This window comes from Lutra lutra, chromosome 13, assembly GCF_902655055.1.
Source record: "Lutra lutra chromosome 13, mLutLut1.2, whole genome shotgun sequence".
In the NCBI taxonomy this organism is placed as follows: Eukaryota; Metazoa; Chordata; class Mammalia; order Carnivora; family Mustelidae; genus Lutra; species Lutra lutra.
The window spans coordinates 5,405,133-5,432,298 of record NC_062290.1 but is presented as its reverse complement, the minus strand read 5'-3'; the positions used below and the strand labels follow the sequence as shown (position 1 = coordinate 5,432,298).

General features: G+C 46.6%; 2 protein-coding genes across 8 annotated transcripts in view; one reads left to right on the top strand and one right to left on the bottom strand.

Moving 5' to 3' along the window:
- The window catches only part of RIC1 (RIC1 homolog, RAB6A GEF complex partner 1), a 160,717-nt gene extending 152,104 nt beyond the window's left edge, over positions 1-8,613 (top strand). For all 5 annotated transcript variants that reach the window (XM_047700367.1, XM_047700366.1, XM_047700368.1 and 2 more), the window contains 3 exons: positions 1,561-1,738; positions 1,888-2,076; positions 2,883-8,613. In XM_047700367.1, coding sequence (XP_047556323.1) covers positions 1,561-1,738; positions 1,888-2,076; positions 2,883-3,171 — 656 coding nt within the window. In that variant the 3' untranslated portion in view covers positions 3,172-8,613. The remainder of the gene's footprint in view (positions 1-1,560; positions 1,739-1,887; positions 2,077-2,882) is intronic.
- The window catches only part of ERMP1 (endoplasmic reticulum metallopeptidase 1), a 39,569-nt gene continuing 20,378 nt past the window's right edge, over positions 7,976-27,166 (bottom strand). For 2 of the 3 annotated variants that reach the window (XM_047700371.1, XM_047700373.1), the window contains exons 9-15: positions 26,804-26,978; positions 26,238-26,428; positions 22,530-22,682; positions 20,231-20,433; positions 19,566-19,681; positions 10,550-10,713; positions 7,976-10,439 (exon numbers count right to left, since the gene is read on the bottom strand). In XM_047700371.1, coding sequence (XP_047556327.1) covers positions 10,275-10,439; positions 10,550-10,713; positions 19,566-19,681; positions 20,231-20,433; positions 22,530-22,682; positions 26,238-26,428; positions 26,804-26,978 — 1,167 coding nt within the window. In that variant the 3' untranslated portion in view covers positions 7,976-10,274. The remainder of the gene's footprint in view (positions 10,440-10,549; positions 10,714-19,565; positions 19,682-20,230; positions 20,434-22,529; positions 22,683-26,237; positions 26,429-26,803; positions 26,979-27,166) is intronic. The other variant, XM_047700372.1, reaches the window with a different exon arrangement.

Below are 27,166 nucleotides of genomic sequence, written 5' to 3'. Positions count from 1 at the left end.
TCTGTCTCTGTGAACTTGACTAGAGACCTCACGTAAGTGGAATCGTGCAGTCTGTGTCTTTCTGTGACTCAGGCTTATTTTCACTTAGCATCGTGTTCTCAGAGTTCATGCCTGTTGCAGCGCGTGGGGGAACTTCCTTCCTTCCGAAAGCTGTACAGCGCACCGTTGTGTGTAGACCCCGTATTTTGTGTATCCATCCTTCTACCCACTGGTGAACGCTTGGCTGCTTCCACCTTTTGGTTATTGTGAATAACGCTACAATGAACATAGGAATTCAGATTGTTTTTCAGGATGCTGCTTCTAATTCTTTTGAGTATATATATCCAGAAGCGGAAATGCCAGATTATTCTTTAATTTTTTGAGGAACTGTCAAACCTACCAACATTGACAAAGATTCCAGTTTCTTGACACTCTTGCCAGTACTTTATTTGCTGGGGATTTGGGGGGTTTTTGTTTTGTTTTGTTTTGTAGTAGCAATCCTAAGAGATGTGAAGTAATACCATTGCTCGCTCTTTTTTAATAGAAAACTCTTTGAAGCGATGATTTCAAATATATTTTAAAATTAGAGATAATAGTATCATGGAAGCCCTGCCCCCACCCCCATGTATCTGTTACCCGGCTTCAGCTGTTACCAATGCATGACCACATTTGTTTGATCGCTTCCTATCTTACTGAACCAAATCCAAGGCATGATATATTTTGTGGCTTTTTCAGTATGTACTTTAAAAGAACTCTTTAAAAAGTAATTCCATTACCATCCTTCCAGAATTTAACAATAATTCCTTGATATCAAATATCTAGTAAGTATTCAAATTCCAGTTGTTTCATAATGTAATTTTTTTTTTTTTATGGTTAGGACCAAGATCCAGATAAGGTTCACGCATTGTCGTTAATCCTTTCTTTAAAAAAATGGCTGTTTCCCTCCCCACCTTTTTTTTTTTTTTTTTTTTTTTTTTTTTTTAGATTTATTTATTTTAGAGAGCATAAGCAGGAGGGGCAGAGGGAAAGGGAGAGAGAATCTTAAGCAGGCTCTTGGCTGAGCGTGAAAACCAATGCAGGCCTTGATCTCATGGACACGAGATCACGACCTGAGCCAAAACCAAGTCAGGTGCTTAATCAACTGGGCCACCCAGGTCGCCCCCCCATCTTTTTTTTTTTTTTAACCCTTGCAGTTTGGATTTGCTTCCATGATTTTCTCAAAATGTGAATTTTGGTGATTGCATCTTCATGGTTTACCACTTTCCTCTGTATTTCTTATAAATTAGTAATTGAATCCAAAGGCCTGATCATGTTATAGCTAGATTTTTTTTTGGAGGCAAGCAAGACTACTACATAGATGGTAGTGCCTTTTTCCATCTGAAGGCACATAATGCCTTACCTCTCTAACGGTTTTTTTCTTAAAAATATCTACTACTGTTAATGTAACATGGGAATTTTAGCAGTTGATCCAACATTTGGGTTTCAGAATTTTGAGCAAAAATCAACATGTGAGAAACCACTAATTCTTAAACATACTTTCTGCATGAAGCTAATTTGTAAGTTTTGGCTCTTTTTCATCAGGTGACGAATGCAGTATCGGTTCAGCCACAGACTTGACTGAAAGTAGCTCTGTGGTGGACGGAGACTGGACAATGGTGGATGAAAACTTCTCCACACTCAGTCTGACCCAGTCAGAGCTGGAGCACATCTCCATGGAGCTAGCGAGTAAGGGGCCTCACAAATCCCAGGTCCAGCTTCGGTGAGTCCCTCCCTCAGCATCCAGGCAGCAGAGGGCCTGCTCCGGGTCTTTGGGCAAATAGGGTATGGGGGTTACTTTCCTGATGACGATCGCCCTTTTCTACACTGTAGCGCCTTCTGAGCTTCGGACTTTCTGTTTGGCTCCTGTAGGTACTTGCTGCACATCTTCATGGAGGCAGGATGTCTGGACTGGTGCGTTGTCATAGGCCTGATTCTTAGAGAGTCCTCAATAATCAACCAGATCGTGGTTCTCATCCAGTCTTCAGAGGTGGACGGAGAGATGTTGCAGAACATAAAGACGGGGCTGCACGCCATAGACCGATGGGCCTCTACAGACTGGTAAGTGCACGTCTCCTTAGGCTTCTTACCTTGGCTGTCCTCGGGGTGGGGGGGGGTCCTGTCCTTTCACAGTAGTGAGGTTTAGTTCTGGTTCATTTATTTGGAAATTGTTTAGGTTGGGAGAAGTAAAATGCTTTCACACATTCCTTTCTGAAGCTGTTCTCTTAAATCACCATTCTGAGCCCGGCCAGGTACATAAATGACACAGTACAGATGCTCTGAGAATTGTTAGACTGGAACTTGAGGTCTGTGGTTCTGTGGAATTGCTGGTAATAATAATCTGAAAATACCTGCTTTGAAACGATAAAAACTTAAGGCATGTGTGAATTGAACAGGCCACAGCACTTACTAGGAAGCCCAAATTAAGAGTTAACAGAAGTGAGGAGCCTCAGATTCTAGCCCCTTGTCACCAGCTACGTGTGGATTTGGGGTTTCCTGTACTTGGCTCTGGTTTTTTCCTTAGTTGCCAAATTCACTTAGAAGAGATATACTGTATGCAGGTGCTTCAAGTCTGAAAAACCCTGTCTGTCCTCAGACTGTGCAGTATGAGCCGCACTGTCCTGCAGTAGGAGAAAGCACGTCAGCCTCGCTGCTCGAGCTCAGAAACGTGAGGCAGCTCTGCTGGCCGCGGCCCTGCGCCCGGCACGGTGCCTGAGAAGCTTTCCTCCCTACCCCGTTCCCCTCCCCACCCCACACCACCCAGCACTCCGCGCTCACTGTGTCCGTAGTCAGGAGTTTGTCCAGAACACTCTAGGGAGCACTGTGAATGCGGCAGTAGAGAGCTAATTTCCTTTCCCTCTGCTTAGTCCTGGATATAAGCCATTTTTAAACATCATTAAGCCGCAAGTACAGAAGCTCAGCGAACTCACGGAGGAGCAGGTCCAGCCCGAAGCCTTCCAGCCCGTCACCGTGGGCAAGACCCCCGAACACGCCGGTCCCCGTGCAGAGGAAAATCGGGGCTCCTTGGGCCACGGAAGTGTCCCCCAGGGCGAGGTCGGAGGTGGCAGTCTGGTCAGCCGGAAGGAGGAGGACGCGACCCGAGCGGAGGAGGAGGAATCTTTTCAGGACGGGACTTACGACTGTTCTGTGTCCTAACGACGGTGGCAGGCCGTCACCGCGGGCAGTATTCCTTCGCAGCAGCGTGCCACTGAGGACACTGTGACCTACTTGGACGATTGGACCAGGGAGAGAACTCAGAGACTCTGGTAAGGTAGTATTAAATTTTAACTCTTTCTCCTCTAGGAAATCTCGGACTCTGTGAAAATGTGATATCAAATCATTTTTCATAAAAAAATTTTTTAAGCTGCAGCGGGAAGTAATAAAAAGTATTATACAGTTGTACAGGAGGATGTTTTGGTTTTATTCTTAAAGGGTGGTAGCTCCTAAACCATAGGGATTGTTTTGCCCTAGATGAGCCTCCCTTTTAGGACGTGTAGCTTCTTAGGCTTCCTGATTCAGCGGGAGTCCAGGCTGCTTCTGGAAGATAAATGCTGAGGCGCTTGCAGGAGCTCATTAGGCCCTGAGCTCCCCGTGCGCCCCTTTGGATCGAGCGCGCTGGACTCCTGCACTGGCCTCCTAGCAGAGGCCTGCCCTGGCCAGCAGTGGCTGTCGTGATGGGGACCTGTCCTTGGCTGTCTTTAGCCTTTAAATCCCAGTCCCGACTCGGTGGGAGCTACAGGCCTGTGAGTCAGTGCGCCTGCTTCCCTTAGCGGCTTGGTTCCCGCTGGATCAGCTCGGCAGAGGCCTGGGGGCGCTTCCGACTATGCTGTTAGATACCACTAAACTATTTTGTATCAGAGAACTGTATCTTTTTGTGAATACTCTTGTGTAAATAGACTCAAAGGGCACTGTCCATATTTTTAGGGCTTATATTATAATTGGTAAGGTTTGATGCTGGATTCTGCACGGCAGTACTCACTCGTGGAAGGAGATGGGGCCCGCTCTTTCCAGACGGGAGCATCTTCACAGGAAAAAGCAGGGTCATTGGCCTGGTCATACAGTAATGGAAATGGTCACACTGATCATGAATGAAACAGGTTTTGTGCAAATTAATGTAGTTTCTTATTTATTGCTTTTGTAAATTGAATAAAAATGGACCTTTATGTAAGTAGACTGCTGAATCTTGTACTATCACGGTTACTAAAAATCACTCTGTGAAGAATGCATTCTTCATTGTAACTTTTAAAATATTTTATGTATTTCTAGATATGACTTAATGTTAGTTTTCATACATTATGAAAACCTATCTGCATACTCCTTAATGGCTTCAGATCAAACACATACCCACTGTATGTACTTCCAGTTACCTTATATCAGTATTAATTTACATAGCTTGTTTGTACTGTGCAATTTAAACAAAGGAATGCAATGTTATTTTTTACAAAAACAAACTTGTTTATTTTTGTAATAACAGTTTATCTTGAGGTGGACCAAATTCATACCACTATGTAAAACAGCCTCTCTTCTCATAGTGCAATTACGGTTTAGAAATAAAACTTGGTCCTCTACCCTTGCTTTTTAAAGTAAATGGCTAGATACAGTTGTCCTAGCCTGGGTTTCCTTGGAAGGGAAACTCAAAACCATTTTGAAATTCCTTAGTCCAAAATTCATCAAACTTTTAAATTATTCAGTTTGGTAATTTACTATCATTTACTTTCTACATTACAAGTGCAATAATTTCACGTACTAGAACAACTGGTTGGGTGGGATATGTGGTGATGGTACCTGGTCCTTCTGGTGCTACTTTATTTAAGCCTTTGTTTTAAACCACCTTTCCCTGAATCTTATAAAAAAATGTGTCCCATGTGAGTACATGCAGCCCAGAAACTAACCTGAAACTTCTCCTGCCCTAGTCCATTAGGAGGAGAACAAGCATTATTTTTGTGTTTGGTGTGAATATACAGTCAATAAAATGATTTATTGTTGTAAACAGCTGTTGCTCCTTTCCAGTCTCCATGTGCTGCTGGGTTCATCTCGTCTCACAGCAGGGCACCCACAGGTTAACTGAGCTCCTGGGGCTGACCTCCCGAATGAGTCTTTGTCCCTGAACTTGTTTCCCAAGTAATAGAAATGGGCGACCTGAAGGAAGAAAAATTGGCTGGTTTACAGAACGTTTCTGTTTGGTAATTTGTTATTTATTTTACTTTTTTAAAACTTTTATTTTGTCTTGTTTGGTTCACGTATCAACTGTTGAAGCATAATTTTAACCAATGAATTTAAGTATTCAGTATAACTATTTGAAGATTATTTGCTGACACCAAAACAAGAGTCATTTTGGGCAGTGAAGTCAACCTTTGCTTGTAATTAAAGTTGCTGCTACTTCTGTAATGTGTATTTTTTTTTCTAATTTGGTGAAGGGCAATAAAACCATTACATGAACTTTGTTTATTCAACACCTCAGCTTTAACAGCAAAAAGTATGTTTATTAAAAGCCATGGAAATCTTTTCATTATGTAATTCCACCTTTTAGAATTTTCCTTATGAAGTAACTCACACAGATTTCAAACTCGTATGCAGTATTATTTAGAATAGGAGCAACAGGGATCGGCGGCGGCCTCTATGCCTGACTGTAGAAGCTGGAAGAGAAGTCCATCTTGAGGACATGGAAAATGTTCACAATAAAAATGATTTCCACCAAACCAAACGCTGTAAGTATAGTGGAGACCGGGCCCTGTCTCTAACAGGTGGCATTCAAAGTGATTGAGTTCCCCAGTTCCCTAAGTTTTTGTCCCTGTGGATTTCCTTCTTAGGGACGTCTCGTGTAAATGGAATCCTTGATCAGTGGCTTTTTCTGTGGCTTCTTTCACTTCGCAGGACATTTTCAAGGTTCATCTTTGTACATTAGTAGTCGTTCGTAGCCTAAGTTCCACTTTCTGGATAGACTGGTTTTATTTATCCATTCACCAGTAGAGGGCTGTTTGGGTGGTTACTACTGTTCGACAGTCATGAACATTCACGTACAAGTTCCCATGTGGGCGGAAGTTTTCAGTTCTCTCGAGGAGGGAGAATGCTTGGTCACATACCTGGTTCATGTTCTGAAGAAATGCCCAAGCACATTCCCAAGTGCCTGCGGTGGGCTCCGAGTTCTCCCCTCCGCCCTGGTTGCTGGCAGTGGTTTTGCTTACCGCCTGAGTCGCGTAGGAAGCCGGGCGTCATCATGGCGTAGGTGAGGGTTTGCGTGGTGGCGAGTCTCTTCATAGTTATTAGCCATTTGCGTATCTTTAGAGAAAAATGCCCAAATCATCTGCCCGTTTCACAGTTGGGTCATTTATCCTTTTATGGTTGATTTGCAAGATATGAGACCCTTATCAGATAGGATTTGCAAGTGTTTTCTCATTCCTAAGGCTTGTGACTTTTGGGATGGTCCTTTGAAACGTAAAAGTTTTTCATTTGGGGGAGTCTAACTTCTCTGGTTGCTTGTGCTTTGGTGTCTGTGAGGAACCACTGCCTAGGGTTACTGGCGACCTGTGCCTCTGTTTTCCTCTGAGAGCTTTTAGTTTTTTACAGTTTTAGCTATTTAGGTCTTTGACCCTTTTGAGGTTTGGGGATTTTTTTTTTTTGCGTTCGGTGCGAAGTGAGGGGTCTTTGTTCGCTCTGTGTGCGGATATTCAGTTGTCCCAGCACCATTTACTGAAAAGGGTTTTTTTTTCCTCATTGAATTGCCAAAAAAGATCATTTGACTGTAAACATGGATTTATTTGTGGACTCTCAGTCTCCCTTCTTACTGCCGGTACCACGCGGTCTCGGTTACTGTTCCTGCTTTGTGGGAAGTTCTGACTCTGTGACTCGTAAGTTGCTGTTGCGGGTCCCTCGCATTTCCGTAGGACTGTTAGGATTAGCTTATCAGTTTCTGCACATACGAGCTGGGATTGTGTTCAATTTGCGGATCAATTTGGAGAATATGGCCATCCTAATTAAGCCAATCCGCAAACATGGGATTTCTTTCAGCGGGGTTTAGTTCTAGTGTCAAAGTCCTGTACTTTTGTAAGCTTAGTCCTAAGTATTTTATCTTCTTGTTGTAGAAATACAGTTGCTTATCGGTGTATCGATAGCACTTTCCGTAACACTGCTGAATTCATGTATTAACATTTTTTTTTTTTTTGGTGGATTCCTTAGGATTTGCTCTATAAATCTGTCCTTTCTCATCTGGATGCATTTGTCAAACTGCCCTGTACTATACGCAGTAGCAGTGGCCGTGGCGGACCTGCTGGTCTTCTTCTGACCTTACAGGGAAGCTCGCAGGCTTTCATCACAGATGAGGTTAGCTGTGAGTTTTCATAGGAGGGAACTTCCTCACCCTGGTAAAGGTGCTCTGTCAATTGAGATGGTGTATTACGTCGACTTTTCAGGTGTTAGACCAGCTTCTCACACCTTGACTAAATCCCACCTGGTCATGTATAGAGCCAAACTTGAAGAAATATATCAGTATATTAAGGTTTTTACAAATCAAATAAGGAATAAGAAAAGATATTTTCCAAATGAAAAGAACCAGGCATAAAGAGGCCGAAATGCATTTTGGCTTTATTGGCCCTAAAAGGCTGCAAGGTGCGCACCACACTGCTCGGAGTGACTTCACGGAGAAAGCAAAATGATTTGCATAGGAACCTGGTCTGGGGAGTGGCAGGGCCCCTGCCCCCTCCTTGGGTGGAGAGGAGAGCGAGTGGTGGGCCACTGGCTGAAAGACCGTTTCTTCTCCCTGCCCCCACAGTCCTTCAGGATAAGCCCTTCAGTGATTTTCTTTGTCAATGGAGAGGATTTTAAAAAGCTCAACATTTAACAAAATATGCACAATTTCATTCCACAGTAAAAAGCATCCCAGTATTTCTTTGTTGAGCTCTTTGCTCACATACCCGTTCTACCCACATGAGCCACCCAGGTCTTTTAAAAAGCAATTTTTAAAAAAAAACTTCAAAAAGGCTCTGTAGACTTGAAATAACTCTTCAAAGATGGGGATACCAAAGAACAAACAATGAACATCTGGTTTTTCTGTTAAAGATACTAACTAGTAGGTTAAAAAGTTTATTTCAGTAATGTAAGGCAACAATTAATCCTCAGCAAGTCAGCAGACCAGGGAAAAGAAAGACCGTCGTTCTTCCTACGGCTTCCTGAGCGGCTGCCTTAAGGCCCCTTCAGTGGAGGCATCGCAGCAATGCTGCCTCCTCACTTCCATCAGCTAAACTGTGGAAACAGATACTTCATGCAACAGTCTTTCCTGTCAGACACAAGGTAAGTTTTAAACATTTTCTTCAAAACCACAGTTCACTTTTTCACTGAATGTGCAGTACTGGGCTACTTCTAAATTCTGTAGGAAAAACTGCATTTGTTAGAATTTGGAAAGACCCGTTTAGAAGTGAGTTTTGAATGATGAGCTACTCCAGTCTGAGAGGCTGCTGCCTGCCCTGAAGGTGCGCTGAGAGACGAGCACGTCTATGTCCTCCCCGTCTGCGGCGAAGATGCTGCTCACCGAGGAAAGTAACGTGGGGGCAGCAAAGAAAACCATGATTATTACCGAAAGGGAATCACATCCTCCCCAAAGGGGAGAAAACTTTTTCAGACAGTGCCTGTCCTCAACATGGGATCCCCCTCCCCTAAAGTCTGTTTCAGATCAACTATGGGGACAAAAGAAATAGGCCTCTATTTTGAAATTCACTGAGCCATCACTTTCCGTCCACAGCTCTGATTCTATACAAGCTACGAACACTGCAGTCCTTCGACACTGCCTGAAAAATTCGCAGGTCTGCCAGCCGGACCTATACCAGGGGGCAGGGTACAGGCTTGGCGTCTGGCTCTGGCCGCGGCCCCGCTGGCTGTGCGGCCGGGTCACGCTGCAGGGTCCCGGGGTAGGCCGGCGGGGGAGGAGCGGGACGGAGAAGGCACACTGCGTCCGTCAGTCACACGCAGCTGCGAGCACGTCCTCCTGCGATGCACACTTAGGTGCCACTTTGTTTTACTATTGCTTTTCCTTACAATGTCTTTTTGGCCTATGCTTGCTAAAGTCCGAATCTGTCCAACCTTTTCAGTTTCCTATGGAAAAAAGCAAGCTGGGAGAACTGGCCACTCCTCTCCCCAGACCCATCCGCTGCTGCAGCCAGGAAGCCCCGAGACACCCCGCCGTGACGAGCCTCCCCAGCCACGTCTTCGAAGTGAGAAGCACCTGGAGGTCCTCGGCCCGCCCCTCTGCAGGGTCCTGATACCAGCGGCTGCAGGTCCAGTGGCCTCATCACTGCGTAAGCCACCACCTGCAGCCCCCGGAAGTGCGCTCTGCTGCACACGGAGAAACCAGACAAAACTTAGGACTCAGTGCAGCAGTAAAATTATGCCCTAAAAGATTAACCTTGGATAACAGAACACGCCATTAAATGAAGAGAATACTTATAAAATGCCCAGCCACTCCTCACCCCGCCCACTTATCGCCCCCCAAAGCAGCCACCACAGCAACCCGAGGACGGAATGGAGCTTGTGTGTTTCACACATGACATCTGGAGCCAGAAGAGCCTAGAAAAACCCCACAGGAAAGGTAGCGGAACAGATGCCCCGCTGAAACCGGAAAGTAGACCGGGGAACAGGCAGAGATCGGGCCCGGCAAGCAACTCAGGAAAGCATGGCAGCAGCCGCTCTCAGGGACGCCGCAGCTTGGCACAGACTCTCACAGCGGGACCCCAGGCTTGGCTGCAGAGAAGCCCAGCACGCGGAGCTTCACAACGTGCCTGAAGCGGCAGAGCTCTCGGCCCAGGCCAGGGGCTCCCCCAGCCCTTGCTGTACCTGCCTTCTGATCCGGACGTGAACGAATTTTAGCTACCGTCCTCTGACAAAACATCTTGGACTTCAGTCGGAAATGTCCTTTGTCTAACGAACAGCTCCTGGTACCTTCTGTATCGTTCATGATCCTAAAGGGTAATAACTACTCAAGTGGTTTGTTGGCTTTTATCCTTAAGGTCCTAGAGGATGACTGACGGGTGTGGTGGTGCCCACTGCACGTGGGGGCCCGGAAGCTGGCGTTTTCAGGAGTCAGAAAGGCCATGCGTCCCTACCCCACAGCATCACCGTCATGGTGCTTGGCCCTGAAGTGTGTCAGCCCACGAAGCTATCCGAACGGGCGCTCATTCAGGATCATGGTCTTGCAAACACCCACGTGATGTGGAGGAAAACCGCGTCCAGGGGCATCCCGCGGGGCACGCACGGCGCGCTGCTCCAGCAGACTAGAACACGAAGAGGCTGTAGGTGCACACCCAGGCAGAGGGGAAGGTCCAGTCTGGGAACTTCTCTCTCAGAGCGTCCAGCTCGGAGGACTTCTTATCTTCCCCAGAAAGGTAGTGGGCAGCAATGGCCACAGTGACCATTCCTTCAGGCCGTTCTTCCAAGACCTGGCAGAGAAAATTAGTTCAGTTCTCCGGCTGCAGGAAGGCAGAATAACGATCTCAGACACCACCCGGGTGCCTGAGGAGTGACCGCGGCAACGCGGGGAGACTCCTACCTGTACTTCTATCCAGAAGCGCCACGCGGAGGCCTGGAGCCCGTGGGAGTAGAATACGAAGTAGTCCCCTCCTTTACTTGTGACTGGGGTGCCGTTGCCAAGAGACCACTGAGAAAGCGTCGACCCTTTGTGGGTTCGAACGTAGAAGGACATGTGGCTCGGTCCTGTATGGAAGAGGAAGAAGAGTTCATCTCTCAAAACGCATCAAGGAAAGCAGTTCACTCACCAAACCAGACTATGAAGGCCGCGCTGGTTTGCGTCTCCGCGCCGTGGGCACGGACTGGGGACAGTAATGCGCGCCAGGAGGAAACGCCCAGAACCGACAACGAGAAAACCCCTCGTCGAAACACGTAAGAACGTAGCACGCATGAGTCCTTCAAAAACCTAGAGAATAAGCTTTACCTAACCAAGAGGTGGCTTCGAGAGCTGCAGCAAAAGAACAGACAGGATTTTCATAGACCCGAGCACGTGCCGGGGCTGGAAGCCCAGACGCTACGCAGCCAGCACAGAGAGGGAGTGAGGCAGAGAGTCCTGAGACTCGTAGGGGCGAGGCCACTAAAAACTGAGATAGTAAAAGGTTACATAGTATGTGGTCAAAACAAAAAGGTAAGCTTTCCTAAATGCCAGAAAATATTTTTTTTTAGTTAAAGAGCAAAAAAGACCTACAAAAAGAATGTAGCAAACCACAAAGTGGAGATCAAATGCATCAGTCATAAAAAATAAATGTGAAAGGACCTAATCAGCAACTAGAAGGGAAAAAATTTCAACTTCGCTTAAAAAGCCAGATCCAATCATCTACTGTATTCAAAAAATATACTTAAAAGAGACTCAGGAAGGGTATAAATAGCAGTATGAACAAAGTGGACACAGTTTTTTAAAAGATCTTTTTAGGGCAACCTGTGGCTCAGTTAAGCCTCTGCCTTCGGCTCAGGTCATGAGCTGAGGGTCCTGGGATCGAGCCCTGCATCGGGTTCCCCGCTCAGAGGCATCTGCTTCTCCCTCTGCCCTCCCCACTGTTTATGCTTGCTCTCAAATAAAATCTTTCAGAAAAAAACAGGATTTGAGACAAAAACATTACATATAAAAAGGTACTTTATGGGGTGCCCGGGTGGCTCGATAAGCCTCTGCCTTCAGCTCAGGTCATGGTCTGAAGGTCCTAGGATCGAGCCCCACATTGGGCTCCCTGCTGAGCAGGGAGCCTGCTTCCCCCTCTCTCTCTGCCTGCTTGTGATCTCTGTCAAATAAGCAAACAAAAAAAAAGGTACTTTATAATACCTAAAGCTGTGAATTCTATCAGGTGATAGCAACTGCTTGATAAAGTAAAACTACAGGAGATGCAGACGGACCCAAGTAAGAGACCGTGATAATCCACTGTCCTACAAAACATGAGGTGAACAAAGAGGATATAAAAAGACCAAAACAAGTGATCAGTAAAGTAGATCATATGGGTAGATACAACCAACTTGAGAAGATAAATTCTGCATTACTGGCATGTACAGTGGGCACAAAACATTCACACACTATTAGCTTATGAAGGAAATATCACTTCTATAAAATTGAAATATTGTAAGTAAAACTGGTGGTAACTTGGAAAAGCTTAAAATTATCAACAACAAAACAAAATGGCCTTCTACCTGCAAATTTTTAAAGTCTACATAAAGACTCAGGGTCGCTCAGTCGGTTAAGGGTCTGTTGGTTTCTGCTCAGGTCATGGTCTCATGGGTTATGGGACCAAGCCTGTGCTGGGCTTCCTGTTCAGTGGGGAGTCTGCTTGGGATTCTCTCTCTGCCTCTGCCTCTCCCACTGCTTGGGTGTGCTCTCTCAAATAAATATAAAAGAGACTCGGGTTAAAGAAGAAATCCGAAAAAAATTACAGGACGTTTTTGTAAAATAATGAAAATATTAAACTACTGGGTACACTTAAAAAGTGTAAGAGGAAACCCCATAGCAATAAATGTTTTTTCAGTAAAATTAAAAAAGGCAACAAAGAGGAAAAGAAAATCTTACAGATAAAGCAAAAAGCAGAAATCAATAAAAGAATGAGAATAAAACAGATGTAACTTAGTGAGAAACTTTTTTAAAATTAACTACTAGCTGGGGCGCCTGGGTGGCTCAGTGGGTTAAGCCGCTGCCTTCGGCTCAGGTCATGATCCCAGGTCCTGGGTTCGAGCCCCGCATCGGGCTCTCTGCTCAGCAGGGAGCCTGCTTCCTCCTCTCTCTCTGCCTGCCTCTCTGCCTACTTGTGATTTCTCTCTGTCAAATAAATAAAATCTTTAAAAAAAAAAAATTAACTACTAGCTAACTTGGTAAAGAAAACGGCAAGGGGAAGGGGTGTGGAGTAGAGAAAATGCAAATATACAAAAAGAAGAAATGTGACCTCTATACTCTTAAACATGGAAACCCAGATGAAATGGATACTTTTCAAGAAAATGGATTACTAAACTTGTAGAACAGAGGTATAAACCTGAAGTAGCCCAATTTCCCAAGAAAAAGTTAAACTGCCCCGTAACACAGGCGCTGTGGCCAGGTGGTTTCGGAGAGCAGCAGAAGCCAACTTTTCTTTTTTTTTTTTTTTAAAGATTTGTTTATTTGACAGACAGAGATCACAAGTAGGCAAACAGGCAGGCAGAGAGAGAGAGAAAGGAAGGGAAGCAGGCTCCCTGCTGAGCACAGAGCCCGATACGGGGCTCCATCCCAGGACCCTGGGATCATGACCTGAGCCAAAGGCAGAGGCTTTAACCCACTGAGCCACCCAGGCACCCAGAAGCCAACTTTTCAAGGAGGTCATTTAAATGCTTCCAAAATTATTCTAAGGGATTTGAAATTAAGGACAACTTTCCATTTTCATGATGTTTATACATTTATAATGTGTGACACATGCCTAAATCTGATTAAAGAGTACCCAAAAAATAAAGATGGACCAGTATCACTCATGAGTATTAACTCAAAATTTCTAAACATTAGCAAACAAAATCCAGTGATGTGGAGAGAATCAGAAACCATGGCCTAGTGGAAAACAATAGCATTATCAAAAAACCCAAGGAAGAAAAATCCTATGATTCTCTTTATACATTCTGAAAAAAGCCTTTCCCAAAATTAAAACCTATTGCTTATGAAAGCACGCAAGGCAGGACTGCGGATAAATGCTTGCCGCTCAAACGCCGGGCAACACTACACACCCGCGCTCCACGTAACGCAAGGCCGCCCGCTCGTCACATCACATCGCCACATGGCAGCGCCAGCCACTTACACATGTCAATCACAGACCTGAGAACAGGTAAAGAAGAGAGACTATATTTGCAGAAGATACACAGCGGTCAGCAAGCTAGACTTGAGGTCTGTTTGTAAGACTTCGGACTAAGAATAGTTTTTATGTGTTTAAAAAGTAGTTAAGGGGTTGGGATCGAGTCCCGCATCGGGCTCTCTGCTCAGCAGGAAGCCTGCTTCCCTCTCTCTCTCTCTGCCTTCCTCTCCGTCTACTTGTGATCTCTGTCAAATAAATAAATAAAATCTTTAAAAAAAAAAAAAAAGTAGTTAAGGGGTGACTGGGTGGCTCAGTTGGTTAAACGTCTGCCTTCTAGTCAGGTCATGATCTCAGGGTCCTAGACTGGAGCCCCATGTCTGCTTCTGCCCTTCCCCTGCAATCATGCTCGTTCATGCTCTCAAATTTAAAAGTCTTAAAGAAAAAGCAGCTAATAAAAAAATCTACAATAGGGACATATAGCAAAGCCCAAAAGTGTTTACTATCTGGCCATTTAAAGGTTGGCAATTCCTGGTTTACCTGGGGAACCCTAAAGGAGCACTAATTAACTCAAAAAGTAAAAGATCGAACGCAAACAATGAATCATAGACTAATGATGTACTATATGGTGACTAACATAATTAAAAAAGTAGAAGATTCAGTAAGATAGCAAGATACAAAATTTATATACAAAATTGACACATACGAAATATAACTAGTTAAGATAACAATAGAGAAAACCCCAATTTTAATAGCAACAAAAACTAGATGAGAAAAATCTTACTAACACTCCTGAAAGACACAAAAGTAGATGTGAACACATGAAAAGACATTCCCAGTTCTTGGACAGGATGACATTATGTCCGCTCTCCTTCACTTATAAATTATGTTACTCCCTGAAATACCAATAAGCAATTAAGTTTTATGTCAGAGTTACAATACTTAAGTTCATATGGAAAAACAAACATGCAAAAATAGCAAGGAAAATCCTGAAAAACAAAAATTACAGAGACTCTTAACCCTCGCAATCATTAAGTTAAAAGCTTCTGTAATTAACAGGTACATAAACAGACCCACATATATATGGTCAAGTTTTTTTTCCTGATTTCTTGACATTTGTAATCACAAAACACAGGGCAGGAGATAGTAACCTGCCTGCCAGGAACCTGAATTTTACTGGAATTCTCCAAATTATGCATGAAAGATAAAGTTTTGGATTTTTCTGTGCTTCCTTTTTACAAGCTGGTGGTTAAATACAAATCAGAAATAATTATTGGCATGAACAAGAAAAGCGGTTGGTGCAAAATAAATTTATTTCCAATTAAATTTTAAAAGCTTAGAGAAAACAAAAGTATCCACCTTCAAAAGCATCAGCTGAGGTTCTTAATTCCCTGTAAGTGCTTGTCCCATTGGTTAACCACCCAACTGTATTATTTCATTACCAGCATCTGTGTCCTCCAGTCTTCTTTACCAGATTTTCACGTCCCTTCTGTGTTAAACGGAATGAACTATGCCTGAGCACAATAAATATAACAACTTGCTTTTTACAGTAAATATGATGGCTACAGTCACCAAAAAAATTCAAAAACCAAACAAGCTACTTGTGAAAGAGGAAGTTCAGTAAAAAGTGGGCTAAGTTGAGGTATATACAATCCAATAATTTTGGACAAAGACGCCAAAGCAATTCAATAGGGTAAAGGTTAAATCTTTTCAACAGATAATGGTAGAACAACTGGAAATCCATAAAGGAAAAAAAAAAAAACTTGACCTCTAACTCACACCATATGCAAAGATTAACAGCTAAAGCCGTGAAGCTTCTAGAAGGAAAAATGAGTGTCTTTGTGGCCTCTGGGTAGACAAGATTTTCTTAGGATACATACAGTACTAAATCTAAAGAAAAACCTGATAAATTGAAATTCATAAAAATTTAAAACTTCTGCACATCAAATGACCCCATTAAGAAAATGAATGGAGGGCGCCTGGGTGGCTCAGTTGGTTAAGCGACTGCCTTCGGCTCAGGTCATGATCCTGGAGTCCCGGGATCGAGTCCCGCATCAGGCTCCCAGCTCCATGGGGAGTCTGCTTCACCCTCAGACCTTCTCCTCGCTCATGCTCTCTCTCTCTCTCTCAAATAAATAAATAAAATGTTTAAAAAAAAAAGAAAATGAATGGATAAGGGGCGCCTGGATGGCTCAGTGGGTTAAAGCCTCTGCCTTCGGTTCAGGTCATGATCCCAGGGTCCTGGGATCGAGCCCCGCATCGGGCTCTCTGCTCGGCGGGGAGCCTGCTTCCCTCTCTCTCTCTGCCTGCCTCTCTGTCTACTTGTGGTCTCTGTCAAATAAATAAATAAAATCGTAAAAAAAAAAAAAAGAAAAAGAAAAAAGAAAATGAATGGATAAGAAAATCTGGGTATCTGATACATACGTTCCTGATAAAAGACTATGATGTGGAACATATGCACTCCTGCAAGCCAATAAGCCCAATTTTTAAAAGAGAAAAAGAAATGAAACAAGCCAAGGTAGCGGAATGTCTTCCAGGAAGCACTTGGAAGAGTGTCCCACGTCATCAGTCACCAGACCAGCGCAGGAGCTACTGCTGAAGGCCCCACAGAAACAGAACGAGGGACAAGAACAGCCAATACTGGGGAGAATGTGGAACAACTGGAATTCAGAGAGACTCCTTTTAGGGAACCAAATACTAATACTCAAAACAACACAGCTCAGTCTCAAAAACATTATGCTTCATGACCCAGACCCACCATATTACATACTGGAAAATTCCATTTATATGACACTCAAGAATGGTACAAAGTGAACACAGTGGGAACTTTTAAAAACGAACTTCTTGTGTTAGAATTCTCCAGAGAAATAGAACCAATCCTCAACATAATATTAGCAAATCAAGTCCAACAATGCATAAAAAGAATAATATACTACAACCAGGGAGGATTTATTCCATGTATACAAGATTGGTTCAGCCTTTGAACATCAGTTCCCGTAATCCATCACACAACAGACTAATGAAGACAAAGAAAAGCATGTGATAAAATCAACATCCATTCACAGTCAGAGTTCAGCAAACTAAAACTAGAGGGGAGTTTCCTCAACCTTATAAAGAGCATCTACAGAAAACCTACAGCTAACAGGATACTCAGTAGAAATACAGAAGCTTTCCCACTGAGATCAAGAACAAGACAGTGGGGACAACTGGGTGGCTCAGTTGGTTAAGCGGATGCCTTCGGCTCAGGTCATGATCCCAGCATCCTAGGATCGAGTCCCGCATCAGGTTCTTTGCTCAGCAGGAAGCCTGCTTCTTCCTCTGCCTCTGCCTGCCAATCTCTCTGCCTGTGCTCACTCAGAAATAAATAAAATCTTAAAAAAAAAAAAGAACAAGACGGTGATTACCACTCTTACTACTCCTCTTAGCATTCTTTTTCACAATACTGGAAGTCTTGGTTAATGCAATAAGAAAAGGTAATGAGTAAAAAAAGATTGAGAAAGAAGAAATAGTACTATTTGCAGATGACATGATCATCCATATAGAAAATCCCAAAGAATCAACAAAAAACCTCCTGTAACTAATAAACAATGATGGCAAGGTTGCAGGATACAAAGTTAATAAACAAAATCAACTATGTTCCTATATACCATGAATGAAAAATACTGTTTACATTAGCATCCCCAAAATGAAATACTTGGGTAGAAATCTAAAAAAAGTCTTATGAAATATATGAGGAAAACTACACAATCTAGTCCTGAGGAAAGCAAACGAATACATGTAAGTGGAGACATATTCCATGTCATGGAGAAACCACTAAGATGCCATTTGCCCCTGCTTGAGCTATAGATTACAGTGCAGCTCTGGTCAGAATCCCAGAAAGTTCTATTGTAGATCTCAACAAACTGATACATGGAGAGACAAAAGACAAGCAACATTCAGAAGAATAAAGTCGAGAGGATGGATACTCTCCACTTTCAGGACTTGAGCAAGAGCGCACCATAATGGCGAAACAGAAGTAAAACAGAAGAGAGAGCCCAGAAATAGACTGACGCAACAAAGGTCATTCAGTAGAGGCAGGACATTCTTCATCAAAAAATGGTACTGGAACAGCTGGAAATCCACATGCCAAAAAAAAAAAAAAAAAAAAAAAAACAAAAAAACAATCCTACACTCAGACCTTACATGTTTCACAAAAATTAACTCAAAATGGCTCTCTCACGGATCTAGATAGAAAACACAAAACGAAACCTGTAGAAGGTAACATCAGAGAAAATGCAGAGACCCCAGGTTTGGCAATGACTTTTAGACACGACACCAAAATTGTAACCCATCAAAGAAAAACTGATCATACTGGACTTCGTTAAATTTAAAAACTTATGTTCTGTGGGAAACAGTCTTGAGAGAATGAAAAGACAACCCCAGATTGGAAAAAAAACATTTGCAAAGCACTTATCTGATCTAAAGGACTTCCATCCATACGCATAGAGAACTCTTAAATTTGAACAACAAATCAAACCACCCAGTTAACAGACACCTCACCAGTAGTGACACACAGATGGCAAGTAACCTAGGAAAGGATGCTCACACCGTAGGTCAACAGGGAGCGGCCCACGGAAGGAGCAGCGACACGGCACTACCGGTCCGGCAGCGTGGCTAGGATCCCGACAGAGACAGCGCCGAGCACAGCACTGCTGGGCGGGCAGTGGGGCGCAGGCGCGCTGGGAGAGATTGCCCATGTCTGACAACAGTAAATACAGGCCAACCACACGTTCTAGCAACTGTACTCCTAGGTTTTTATCCAGGTGAGCTCAAAACGTGTCTAGACAAAATCTGCAAACAAATGTTTACGGCAGCTTTATTCACGATTGCCACATGGAAGCAACCAGGCGGCCTGTCCATCTGCGGGGGCATGGCCCAGCCGGGGCCCAGCCACATCACTGCGGAGCGGTGAAAAGAAGCGAAAGCTCCCGCACCCGGATGACGTGAAGGCTCTGAGATGCGGACTGCAAAGTGAGGAGGACTACGAACCATCTGATTGCAGCTACAGGACACTCCAGAAAAGACAAGACAGTAGAAATGGTAACAAAGTCAGAGTTTGCCAGAGGGAGTGGGGAAGAAGGATGGAGGGAGGGAGCACGGGATTCTCAGGGCAGGGAATGAGATCTACTCTGTGTGATATGGTGGGTGCATTGACATCACTCATTTGTCCCAGAAAACTCCCAGAACTATGCAACACACAGAGTGAACTGAGCCTTCACACAAACCACAGACTTCAGTTACTGGTAAGGTGTATCAGTGTGGGTTTGTCCACATTAGGATCCGCACCACCCTCCGAGAACAAGATGTTAATAAGGCAAGCAGGAGGAGGGGAGCTCTTTCTGCTCAATTTTTCTGTAAACCTAAAACCACTCTAAAAAAAATAAGTCTTAAAGAAATTCAAGTGCTCTTCTTTAAAAAAAAAAAGGGGGGGGGGGCCTGGGTGGCTCAGTGGGTTAAAGCCTCTGCTTTCAGCTCAGATCATGATCTCAGGGCCCTGGGATCGAAACCTGCACTGGGCTCTCTGCTCCGCAGGGAGCCTGCTTTCCCCCGCCTCTCCGCCTGCCTCTCCGCCTACTTGTGATCTCTGTCAAATAAATAAAATCTTTAAAAAAAACAAACTTCAAGTGCTCTTAGAAACACAAAGTTCTTCCTAAGTCACTACCATTTGGGAAAAAAATACATATTTTAAGAATTTAAAAAGTGAAATAGAGAAGAAAACATTGTCCTATCTCTTACCTGTGGCTTCAAACGTCAGCTTCACAGAATCCCAGGGTGTCTGTTCTTTGGACACAAGCCTGAAATGAGCCGGATCTCCTGGAGAAACTTCTGGGGCAGGAAGATACCAATTTTTCCTATTTGGAAAGGTAGCTTCAATATTTAGGGCTCTTAATTTTAGTTGAAGGCTATCTCTAACTCATTGAAGTGGTCTGAATATACGACTCACATTTTGGGATATGAAAATAATCTCTGATGGTAAAATCATGCAAATTACTCTAGAAGCCTGTCACTGTGTAATAAAACCTTCCCCAAATTACGAACGAGAGATCCTAGGAGGTCTCGATTCCACCACCCACCCTGTTCCTTCCTATCCAGCCCCTTACCACCAAACCACGAACATCCCAGAAATATAAAACCGTCCGAACGAATGCTTCACGGCGATCTATCAGACCATCGGACCTCCCGAGAGGGCCAGCCTTTCTCAGAACTCCTCGGGTTTCTAGAGCAAAGACTTCGCAACTCTGAGAAGGCAACAGTAAACTTCCGAGTGCTCTGTCCCGCTGAAGAAGGGGAACGTTGGCCGTGACGGACACAGCACGCGCGGCACTTGCGGCCGCGTTAACTGCATAAATAAGGGCAGTCACGTGGCTTCCAAAGGCCATGCAGCACACGAGGGAACCGACCTGATGAGGAAGTGCACCGGGAGGTACCACGGGAAGCCACACAGGGGCGCGTCCTCCTCACAGTGAGCTCGGATGGTGTCGTTGATCTCAGGAATGTGAGGCGTGATGTGGGACATGCCCGTGTAGTCGAACCCGTTGATCCATATTCCGGAGTCCCGCTTAGTGACGTTTCCGTCTAGGCCGTGAAACGTTCTAGTCACGTGCTGCGAAGGACAGAGCCGTGAGCCGGCGACCGCCTGACCCCTTCAGCGCATCCCCGCTCGCGCGGCACGAGGATGCGCAAACGGGAGGACGCCGAGCGCCACCGCCCGAGCCACAGGGCCCCTCCGCGCTGCTGGGGGGCAGGGCGGGCCCGGCCACCTCAGGGCACTGCTCAGCGTCACCTAAACACACACAGGCCCGGCCAGCCCCTCCACTCCTGCAGGGGACCCGCGAGAACGGAGGGCGAGGGCCGCGCGGGGATCCAGCACCGACCCCCGCCGCGAAAACTGCGAACAACCCGGACGCCCACCAGCAGCGGCAGGGGCACCCGTTCGCTGAAGGACGGTGACGCGCGCCCGTGAGGAAGCTTCCCCCACGCTGCTGGTAAGGACACAGCCAGTCACGAAGGACCGTTTATGGCTTTGTCTTTAAAGAGGCTCAAAAAGAGGCAAACTCTGTCTTCCTGTCTAGGGCTCCATAGAAAAGGTACTAACTCCCTCCCAACTTCACGACTGTATGGGGGGGGGGGACTGGGATCAAGAAGGGGACACTTGGGTCATAGCAGGTACTTCTGTTCTTTCCTTTAAACTGGAGGATGAATATACAAAGTGTTACTGTTTCTTACAAGTATATTTACATATTTAAATTTCATTAAAGCCTTTCTGAAGACCTATTTCAGATTTAAAAGACAGGGACATTGGAACTCCATTTAGACAAAGGCTGCGAACAAAGCCATTCTAAGACAGACACACTCTGCTTTCAGCGTGCGGCCTGAAGCCCCTCCCGAGCAGAGACCAACACCCCCGCGCACGCCCGGATGACACACGTGGGCACCACGCTCCATCCAGCTCGGGAGAAAGCAGCCCAGAGCACATCAAGCAGGAAGAAAGGACGGCAGGGGCTGGGGTCCGGGGAACTGGAGCCCACGGGCCACGCGGCCACTACTCTGCTTGCACAGGCCACGCTCACCTGAGGAGGCGCCGTCCGTGGCCACCTGTGTGCCACAAAACGGCGGGGACAGAGGCCACGCGGCTGGCAGAGCCCCAAGTACTTATTACCTGACCCTCTTCGGGGAAAGCATGCCAACTTCTGGCACTGGGGAAGAAGAGAACCCCAAACAAAACAGAATGGGAGTTTTTAAAAATAGAAATGTCACTTTTCCTTACTAATGTAATTATAAAAATTCAGCAAGTCACTGAAAACACACTGACTCTCCTAAAATTAAGCTGTTCTTCATTCATGGTTTTGTAAATTGTCAAGATTGTCACATAAGGCACATCGCTGTGTCCTCCAGGACTTCCTGTAACGAGGAACAGTGGCCCTTTGTCAGCATCTCCTCCCTGATAACTTACATTCGAGTGTTACTGTTACTCCCTTCAATCCCCGAGTAGTTCCTGGCTTATGATTCTTGGCTTTTCTTTCTTTACTTTTCTTTAAGATTTGTTTGTAAAGCAGAGTCTACGCCTCATGTGCGTGTAAACCCACGTCTACAAACTCATGACCCCGAGACCCAGAGTCGCGAGCCCTCCTGGTCCAGCCAGCCGGGTGCCCTTGTGTGCAGTTGGCTTTTCTGCTTCTCAGCCTCTGCGAGAGAGGAGGACGGGAAATAAGGCAGCTCGGTGCGTTCTCCTGCCTTCCAGCGCCAACTTCAAAAAGTGCCGAAAACCTAAAATGCACAGAAATTCTAAAGCCCGGGTTACTAGTCCCTTTCTAAGTTCTTGCATTTTCATGATGACATCCTCCCTCAAAGACGACCTAAGATCATTTTTACGGGCATTTTAAAATAGCAGTTTGACTTTGCCAGCCGAATTCAGATTTTTCCTCAGCCTGCGGACGTTTCTACAATCCGCCCTTCCAAAGCTCATCACTCCGCGGCAGACTTGCTCTGCCTTCCCCAGGGCGGGCGTTTCTGTGACGTGAACAAGAACAAAGCAAGCTGACGTGTCCAGGTCGGCCCCCCGGGGACGCGGGTGTCGCGGAGCAGCAAGCCTCTGAGAGCAAGCGCAGGCCCGGCCGACTCCCCGCAGCCGAGCTCGGCGCCCACGAGGCTGCCCCCCCGCCCCGGCCGCACACCCTCTGGCGAAGCCACTCTTCTTACCTGAAGAAACACCCGCTTCGGCTTGGGGCTGGCGGGCTGCGAGCTGTAGGGGAAGAAGGCGCCGCCGCAGACCAGGAGCAGCGTGACGGCGCACACGGACGTCAGCGCCAGCAGCGTCTTCCTGGTGCTCTTGGCCAAGTAGATGAAGCTGATCTGCGAGACAGGACGCGGAGCCGCGGCGTTCCCGGGGGCAGACGCTGGCCCTGCCGCCTGCGTCCCGGGCCGGCCGCCACCCGAGCAACCGCGAGGCGCGCCAGCCGGCAGGTGTCACCACACCACACCCGGGGCACAGGCGCTGCCTCAGGGGTTCTGGGCCGGAGCCCATGTAAACGAGGGGAGCCCCATCCCCCACAAACCGTCGAGAGGGGAAAGGACACAGAGATGGGGTCTCGGTTCGGTGGGCAGAGACACCACGACAGAGACGCAGCACCAGTGAAACCAGGACCTTACTTCGCTTCTGTCAGTGCCCCACGTTAGCCGCGGCCCGGGAGACGCCACTGATCTACCAAGCGTCACCACAGGAGGCTCTCGTTGAAGAACCAGAGCTAAGATCGGCGCGGCTGCACGCCCATTCCCAGGAGACCAAGTTCGGCTCCTGACGCTCTGGCGCCTGCCTCAGTGCTGGCTGCGTCCGAACTTGCACCTCGACACCCGTCAGGACGCCGCGCGGGGCCCTTCGGGGCTGGGTGAGCAGAGCGGAAGCCACGGCAGGCCTGGGCTGGAGGGGGGGCCTCGCACGTCCCACACCTGCTTCCACGAGCCCTTCGGTGGTCGGGAAGTCACAGTCAGCTGTGGGGGACACACGTGACTCACAGAACCACCCACAGGTCCCTCAGGGGCTCGGAAGGGGCCACACTGATCCCATCCCAGCTCCCCGTGCCTGCTCCCCCTGGTCACCCAGCCTCCAGGGGCCCATACGTAGAGCATGAATGTGGAGAGACTTCTGTGGAAATGAAAATGAGAAATCGGGCAAATACGCATAACCTCCCACATGCTCTACTACACAAAACACCGGGCACCAGCGTCCCCTCCGGGGTCCGCTCCAGCGACACGTACCGGCCTTAGGGCAGTGATCTTGCGTTTTTACACAGTAAGCACGGAAACAAGACCATCCCCCAGGAGCCAAGGCAGGGAGTTAGCAAAACTACACGCATACCTGTCTGTCCCTCAGTGTCCCGGCAGTCCTAAGATTTTACGGTGTGACTCCGCAGAACAGCGTCAGACATCCCGCCAAGCAGTGACTTCCCCTCCGCGGGGAGGGGAGGCGACACTTAGGTGTCTAGAGTCTTTCAGGTCAGAGGAAGACCTCCCCGTCAGAGGCGGTGGCTCCTGCCATCCCCACCCAGCCACCTTGCAAGGCTGTCCTAAAGTTCTGTGTCAGCTACCCTGTCACATGCCACACGCACTCCTCAAGCCATGAGGCTCATCGGGCTGCCCCTGCCACGCGTCTCAGGCAGTGAGCGTGATGCAAGCATAGGGCACGGGGGTCGGGGCGGGGGGGGAGGCCAGAGTGACAATGTGTCTGGATTCCAGCACCTCCGATTTCACTCTTATTTCTGCCTTAAATGTGACATCCCTCACTCTAGATTCCCAAACATGTGCAAAATGAAACAAAGAGAAGCATGAGAAGGGTCTAGGCGGCGTCCAGGGCTGCTGTCTTGTTCCCCAAGGTCACTCAGCAGCAGTCTTGTTGAATCAGGACAACCCCAGGAACACCCGCGGCCCCACCACCAGACAGGCACGTCACTGCTCCCTACAAATGGACTCAGTGGATCCCCGAGGACCGAAAAGAAGAGCTCCATGAAATCTGCATTACGCTTTCTGTCCTCCATCGCAGAGACCAGGCTGCCTCTTTTGGGTTCCCCCAACCCCGCTCCAACACCATGCCCTGGAGGCAAGTCAAGGAGCCAACAACGCCCCCCCACGGCCACCAGCAGCGCGGCCACCTTGCATTCCGATGAAAAGTAAATGAGCTTCCAATGATGCCAAGAGGCACGCTCCAGAAGCTTTCCTAATAAAATATAATTCAGAAAACTATATATTTTAATCCTCTCTCCATGGTTTCCAGGATTCCCATACTCGGGGGTCACTTTCCATTTCCACGGTGAAGCTGTCAGGGTTTTTAATCTATCCCGTTCCACACGGGACGGAACTAAAATGTCCCATATTTTGATCGTGGCTTCTGAGCACTAACAGACGATGGGACCCAGTTCATGACTCCGCCAACTCAAGATCACAACCTAATCTATGCGTGATGAGCCCTGAACCACTTCGGCCCTCACAGCAGCCAAACCCTCTAGCTACCTGCACAGAGAATTTAAAGGTTTAACGTTAAACCAAAAGAAGTAAACCCTGGAGGCGTCAAAGAACATTTCAGAATTCTCCATCCACCCCTGCATGTACCAGTAAGGACTGAATCATTACAGTAAAGACAAAATGGCTGGAATGCTCAGACTTCCTTCCACCAGCCGCACACAGGGGCGTGCAGAACCGCTCTCCAGGCCTGATGCCACTCTCCTAAGGGATGTGCACCGAAGCTACTGACCATGCACGTGGCGTCTTTACACATTGTCTCTAAACCCTCACCTCCACCTGACACGCCCTCCACTGTAGTGACATGGAAAGACTCGCCATCGTCTCCATGGAGGAAAGAACTATGATAGAGTCACAACTGCTTTTTCTACTTAGTCCCCTAACTGCAAATCTTGGAGCGTACCTATGGGTATGCAGTCATCGCTTCTTATTCTCGGGAATTCCAGGAAAAGAGCCACACCCCAGAGAGCAGCCTCCACGAGAGGGGACAGGCCTGAGGTCCCCACTCTGAGGGCAGAACTCTGCCTAGAACCTGCTCTACCACGGGGTCCGGTCTTCCCTCAGAGGAGTCCTGGGGAGGAGCAGCAGGGACGGCAAAGGCAGAACTCTCCCTGCAAGGGCAGAGCACGGACAGAGAAAAAGGACAAGGCCTTTGACACTCTGAGTCCTCAGTGTCCGTCACCCAAGGAGACAGGCCCCATTAGTGAACACCGCAGGGCTAGCGGCCAGGCAGTCAGTTCAGTGATAACAGAAAGAGCCTCATCAGATGCCTTCTCCCTCCACCAGCTCTAAGAGCACTAATAAAACCAACCACATATTTATTAACATCTGTCTCTCAGTAGGAAGTTGAAAACACACTAGTAGGAATCATTCTAAAAATCCACCATTTGGTGCGCCTGGGTGGCTCAGTGGGTTAAGCCTCTGCCTTCGGCTCAGGTCATGATTTCAGGGTCCTGGGATTGAGCCCCACGTCGGGCTCCCTACTCAGTGGGGAGCCTGCTTCTCCCTCTACCTTCACCCCAGCTCATGCTCACTCTCTCAAATAAATAAAAGCTTTAAAATAAAAAAAAAAAATCCACCACCAAGCAGTCTCTATCATATCTTACATGGTATGCACTCTACAAATTCACATTCAGGTAGTTTGAAAGCTGTGAAGAGATATAACCAGAGGACTTGGGAGGACAAGGAGGAAAAAAAACAAAACCCAAACAAACCCATTTCTCATCTTTTCCCCACCAAACCCACATTCTACACACATAATCCCCATTTCTTTTGCACAGATGTTTCTCAATAAAAGAAATGCTATTTCCCAGAACGTACTATAGCTAAACTCATCACATATTTATATGACAAATGAAGAAAGAAGAAATAAATTTTTAAATGTTTTTTCCTTACAAAATAGGAAGAGAGGATCATCGTACAACCAGCCAAAATGGAAGCCAGCACGACGTCAGGTGGGATTTCCGAACCACTCCTTCCGAGGATGGGGGTAAACATCTCAAATACTGCCCAGATGAGGTACAGTGCATAAAGATAAGGAATAAACATCCCCAAAAGGTAAAAGGCAATAAACTTCCCTCGGGCACCTAGGGAAAAAGAGAAAACACACATCTCTGAAATTCTACAGTGGGACCCAGATTCTATAGTACTGGTGTGCATGAGACAGAACGCTCATTCAGGGATATATCATATGACCTATGTCGTTCAGGAACAATAAAATACAGGTAAAAACACAACAGAACATGTAGTACTTTAGCTAATGCGTTCGTAAACATGAGCATGGTATGGGGTATGAGGTACAGGATGAACACTTCTGTGATCTCAACACTGAAAAAAGCAATCAGCAACCATCTTGAAAGCCTACACTCAAAGATCACAAAATAGAGAAAGGGTCTCCCAAGTCTTATCGTAAGCATTTTTTAAGGTATTTTCCCATTTGCATCAAAACCGCAAATACCTACCATGCTGCTTCAAGTCTTTGTGCACGCAAAGCTTTGTGAGCAAGGGAAAGGCCACCCAGACCGCGCTAATGAACGCCGAGCACAGTCCTCGGTACGTGAGAGCCATGAGAGAAACGCAGTGCACACACAGCGAGGTGTCAAAGAACACTTCTCCCAGATACCGGTCACTGGCATTCTGAAAGAAAAACACACCGCTAGTCTCATGCATGGGCTGTTCACAAAGATCTTCTAGCGCAGTATCATTTCCAGTGCTCAGAAGAGCTACGTTTGGTCTTAAACTTTAAGAAAATGCCCAGTAAGCTACCTCCTGTCAGAATGGCTACCCCAGGAAGGGGCATTTACTAGGACGGGGTCCAAGCATCC